Raw genomic sequence first — 5,351 nt, 5'->3', positions numbered from 1 at the left:
GGGGAGGCCAGCATTTGAACCCTGGCAGGCAGGTGCTGCCGCTGTGGAGGGAGGCAGCAAGAGAAGCCTGAGGGCCTAGTTCAAACTCTTGCCTGCCATTTATTTGCTGAGTGACCTGGGGCAAAGTCTCCTCACCTCTTAGATCAGAAGTGAGGATTCAGGGAGCCCCCACTGGGGCCTGACATTTGTAGCCTTGAACCCAGGAGCCAAGAAGTACCTCTGACTGCTCCTGGTCCTCAGCACCCGTGTTGCCTCTTCCTCAGGACCTGTCTCTCCGTGTGACGGTGGCTGAGAGCAGCAGCGACGGCCGTGGGGACAACGTGGGCCATGTCATCATTGGGCCGTCAGCCAGCGGCATGGGAACCACACATTGGAACCAGATGTTGGCCACGCTGCGCAGGCCTGTGTCCATGTGGCACGCTGTCCGGCGAAACTAGCAACCAGGGCGGGCCAGGTGGGCAATGGAGCTGCTGGAGCCTGGTACCCACTCGGCTCTGTCTGATGCCCTCTCCACAGCCCAGCTGGAGCCGTGAACACTGGGGTCCCCTGGTAGAGTCCTCATAAGCCATCCTGGTCTCTCTGTCCAGACTGCAGCAGAGGAGTGGGCGTGGCTCTGTGTCCAGGGCCCCAGGGTCTTCTCCTTCTGAGGGCCAGCTGTGGCTGGGCCAGGACAGAGGGAGGGCGCTGGGCACTGGACAGCTGTGCTCCATCTCAAGCTCCCTGAACCCTGCTCCTCCTGGGAGGCCAGCTGCCAAGCCAGGCTATGATCTGGAACCCAGCGAATCTTGGGGGCCAGGCACTGTGCTAGGCACCAGCAGGAGTAACACGAACAAACCTGGCCCTTAGGACATCAGGAAGACAAGCTCCCCTGCCCCTGAGGATCTGCTCAGTGCTGATGGCAGCGCAGCTGTGTGGACTCAGGGGCTCTGAGGGCTGGGGAAACAGGAAGTATCTCTTTGACAAGGTAGGAGCTGCACTTGGAGGGGCAGGGAACGTGAGCATGTTGCAGGCAGCGGGCCCAGCCTGAGCTATGGCAGGATGTGAACTTCCCATCACAAATGCAGTCCTCAGCCCACTGCAGTGGATACAAGGAAGGGCCTCTCTCAGGGCCGGAGAAGAGACCAAGAGACCAGGCCCAGGCGGAAGACTGCCGGCCACGTGGAACACTGGGTCCGGAGTTATTCTCTGTGAAATCTACTCCCCGGACCTCAAACATGGCAAGAACCAGAGGTCCAAAGAGGCCCAGACACAGGTTGTTGTGCTCAGTCCTGTACAAACCAGGCCCAGGCTCTGCAAGCATTTGATGCCCTTCCAGGCCCACTGGGAGAAAGACGCCTCAGGCAGGTGGCAGGGGTGGGGCAGAGAGAATACTGGCTGCAGAGGTCTTGGTGGGCTGCAGGTGCCTGGGAAGATGTGGTGGACAAGAAGGCTCTCAGGCTGGACCTTGGAGGGGTGGCAGAAGGACAGCCCAGGTGGCTGAGGCCTGATGGGAGGCCAGGGTGGAAGGGCGGTTTGAGGGACGCCAGGATAAGACTGAATGCCAGGCTAGGAAGGAGATGGCTCTCTATCACAGGGCGGGGGGTGCCCCCGACACTGGGTCTCCTGGCTTCTAGTTCCCTAGAAGCGAAATCTTAGAGGGGGATTGTTGGGCAAGTAGCTTCTTGCGGGTGAGTGCTCCAAGAGAAACTTACCAGAGCCAGAAAGGGAGCTGAGGCTGGAGGGAGGAAGACAAGCAAGTGTGGCTTCAAGATCATCGCCTTGGCCTGACTGCTGTGGGGGCAGGGGCCTGGACTGTGAGAGGCACCCTGGGGCTCCCACCCAGAAGCAGAGGGGCTGGACTGTTGCACCTCTACTGGCATCAGTCTTTGGTTACCCCCCAGCTCCAGTAGGAGGAGAGCGGGCAGAGCTTATCGTCCCCAGCCTGGCGTCCCACAGTCCCAGGAAGCCGCTTCTTGCCTTCATGGCTGAGTGCTGGGAAGGTCTGAGCTCACCCAGGCCAGCAGGTAGGGTATCATCTGCTCGGTGGGGCCACCCACAGGTGACAGCATGGACCCTCAGGCTGGCTGCCCCTGTTCCTTGGTCCATAACTGGTGAGCTATGGCAACCCAGGCCAACCAGTTATCCCCAGTGATATGGGGGAAGGAGGGGCTGGAACAGGGGCCCAGGGGACTGGAGGCAGGATGGTGGCTGTCCCCAACTGACACAGCCACGGCCCAGGCCCAAGGCCAGGCTGTCTACCCTGTGGCCACAGCAGGAGGTCAGCCCAGTGCCAGGAAACACAAGGCTGGATAAGGCTTTGTAGCCTGGGAGACCCCCGCTCTCTCTGACCCAGTGGCTGTGCAGTGCAGGCCACTGACCCTCCTGCCCTCTCCCTATTCTCCCTCCCCCTGACTGCATGACGTGTTAACTGTGTGCCCAGGATGGCCGTGGTGGGGACGGGGTATGCCGACTGGAATGATTCTAGAACCAAAATAAAGCTGGAGCAGGAAGAGGGGGCTTCCAGGGAGCCCTGCTCGGCCCTGAATCACCTTCATCTCTTCTCTAGGAATCAGGGACTCAGGCCTCCTATGGGTTACTGTGCACCCTCCTTCCTGCTACCAGGTGCCCAGAGGGGAGTGAGGCCCATGTCTGCTGAGGAGACCATTACAGGGACCAATGCAGGCTGGGCATGGTGGCTCACATCTATAATTCCAGCACTTTAGGAGGCTAAGGTGGGTGGATCACTTGAAGTCAGGAGTTTGAGACCAGCCTGGCCAACATGGCGAAACCCCATCTCTACTAAAAGTACAAAAATTAGCCAGGTGTGGTGGCACGTGCCTGTAATCTCAGCTACTCGGGAGGCTGAGGCAGAAGAATTGCTTGAACCTGGGAGGTGGGGGCTGCAGTGGGCTGAAATCGCGCCACTGCCCTCAAGCCTGGGCAACAGAGCAAGACTCAAAGAAAAAGATCTTAAAAAAAAAACAAGGAAGGACCAATGCATCAGACTCCTTGGGAAGCTCAGAGGAGCCACTGAGCCAGCTCTGGCAGGAGAGAGTAGGATGATGGGTAGTATTAAGGAAGGCTTCCTGGTGGTGACACCCAGCTGAGGCTTCAGGGCCAGAAGGAGGAGATCAGGTAGACATGGCAGGAGAAGCATTCCTGGCGGGGAACCGCATATTCAGAAGGGCACGAGGGAGCAAGAACTTGGCCAGTGTATCCATTTGGCCAGAAAAAAGTGAGGGGGGTGGGAAGAAAGGAGCCAAGGGGGAGGCCTGAAGGGGAGAAGGGCCTTCCACATTCAGCAAATGCTGGTGTTCAGCCTGCAACACTTCAAAGTAGATGCTGCTGCCATCCCCTTTTTTGCAGATGTGGAAAAGAGCTCAGAGAGGTTAGGTAACTAGCCCAAGACCACACAGCCACAGAGCCGAGACTCAAGCTCAGCCTGTCTAGTTACAGAGCCAGTGCTCTGAATCACTCGGCAACAGCGCCCCCTCCCCCAGCTCCTCGAAGGTAGTGCTGAGGGCATAAGAGAAATCCCCCTGGGTCCCAGACTGCTGGCTTCCCCTCCTCACCCCTGGAAGATCACAAGCATGGGACATTCAGCATGGATAGGGATGAGCTGATGGAGAACTCCCAGCAGCTGCCGGGAGGCCTGTCCACCGCAGGGACTGACTCTGAAGAGCTTCTGAGGCGACCAATGAGATGGGCTGTGGCAGGAGCCTGTAAGGGGGCAGAGACCAGGGAGGGCTTCCTGGAGGAGGTAGAAGCATGATAGCTGGCCTTGCAGCAGGGGGACTGTACACATGGAGGAGGGAGGGGGTCTCAAACTGCCTGAGCAAAGGTGTTACAGTGTCTGGGGAGACACAGCTGGGCTGAGGCTTGAGAGGCCAGGTGGGGTTGGGCTGTGGAGGCTGTGTGTCCAAGCTCAGGGAGAAGCTCCTTGTCCTGCTGGCAGTGGGGAGCCATGGTGGAGTCTTGAGCAGGAGCAGGTCCAAAGGAGGGAGGGGTCACTCTAAGAAGCTTTGGAGGTGACACAGAGGGACATCAGTGAATGGTACCCTCACCAGTGAGTGGTAGGAGGGGCAGGCAGGAGGCCTCTGAGCTGCCTTTAGGTTTGAGTTCATTCAGCAGGACTCAAACCAAGGTGCCTTCCTGGAGAGAAGCCAGGACAACCCAGGCTCTGAGAAGCTGTCTTGCCTTCTTATTCTCTCTTGTAATCTTCCCAACCTGTTTCTCTCCTTTCTGGGGCCACCCCACCTCCAGGGTCACATCCCTCCCTGCCCCTTCATCTCCCCTCTTCCAGCCCCAGCCCTGGGCCCGTGGACATGCCTCCAGGGTCCCAGGCCCCCTCTGTCTGGGAGCCCTATCGAAAAGGACAGGTGTGGAGGTCTCTGACCTGCCCAGCAGCATTGCCTGGGCCAGGCCTGCATGTGGGAAAAGCGGGGCAAGTCACTGCATCACGGTCAGCAGCAGCTAACTCCAAACTTCCCTTCCTCTCTCCCATCTGTCTGTGCCTGCAGACCCCCAAAGGGACAAATCAAAAGGCTAAATAAGCACCAAGATGGGGCCACCAGACTTCCTCTCTCTCCACCACTCCCACCCTATTATCAGCCCTCCCGTCCCACCCTGAAAGATCGATAATGGTTTGGCAGGGAGAGGAAGCCGGGGCAGGAGGGCACGTCCCCGTGGCCTGGGGCCCCAGTTAGATGGCAGCCAGGCTGGAGCTGTCTGGACAGGCTAGACAAAAGGAAACCTGGGAGCACAGGCCCTCTGAGTTCCACCTGCCGTAGAGCTGAGTCTGTTGCTCACTTGCTGTGTAAATTCCTTCCCTTCTCAGGCCTCAGTTTCCCCATTTGAAGAATGGGGGTGTTGGATAAGATGGCCTCTAAAGAGCCCTGTACCTCTGACCTTTGGAGATTCTGTGTGTATGGACTCTGGAGCCCAAGGGCCTGGGCCCAAATCCCAGCTCCTCTGCTTACCATCTGTGGGACCTTGGGCAAATTATCCGACCTCTTTTGGCCTCAGTTTCCTCACTTGTCAAAGGAGGATAAGAATTGAACATACTTCATAGGATGGCATGAAATGACACTTGCCAAATGTCCGGCACAGGTAGGTGCTCAGTAAATGTGAGGTCAAGGCTTTGGGTGGAGGAGTTCAGGCTGAGGGCAAGGGCTCTTGGGATCCAGTATTTCAGATGAAAGAAAGTGGGCCAGGGCTGGGCACAGTGGCTCACACCTATAATCCCGGCACTTTGGGAGGCCAAGGCGAGCGGATCACCTGAGTTCAGGAGTTTGAGACCAGCCTGGCCAACATGGTGAAACCCCATCTCTACTAAAAATACAAAAATTAACTGGGCGTGGTGGCAGGTGCCT

The 5,351-nt window shown here is 58.0% G+C and overlaps 1 protein-coding gene across 2 annotated transcripts in view; it reads left to right on the top strand.

The window, feature by feature from the left end:
• Positions 1-677, top strand: part of SYT12 (synaptotagmin XII) — a 26,042-nt gene extending 25,365 nt beyond the window's left edge. For both annotated transcript variants that reach the window (XM_011942393.1, XM_011942392.1), the window contains exon 8: positions 264-677. In XM_011942393.1, the coding sequence (XP_011797783.1) occupies positions 264-437 (174 nt within the window). In that variant the 3' untranslated portion in view covers positions 438-677. The remainder of the gene's footprint in view (positions 1-263) is intronic.
• The last annotated feature ends 4,674 nt before the right edge of the window (positions 678-5,351 follow it).

Source organism: Colobus angolensis, unplaced genomic scaffold, assembly GCF_000951035.1.
Source record: "Colobus angolensis palliatus isolate OR3802 unplaced genomic scaffold, Cang.pa_1.0 Scaffold21, whole genome shotgun sequence".
NCBI lineage: Eukaryota > Metazoa > Chordata > Mammalia > Primates > Cercopithecidae > Colobus > Colobus angolensis.
The sequence above is the reverse complement of the archived record's forward strand: the minus strand, read 5'-3'. Positions and strand labels throughout refer to the sequence as shown.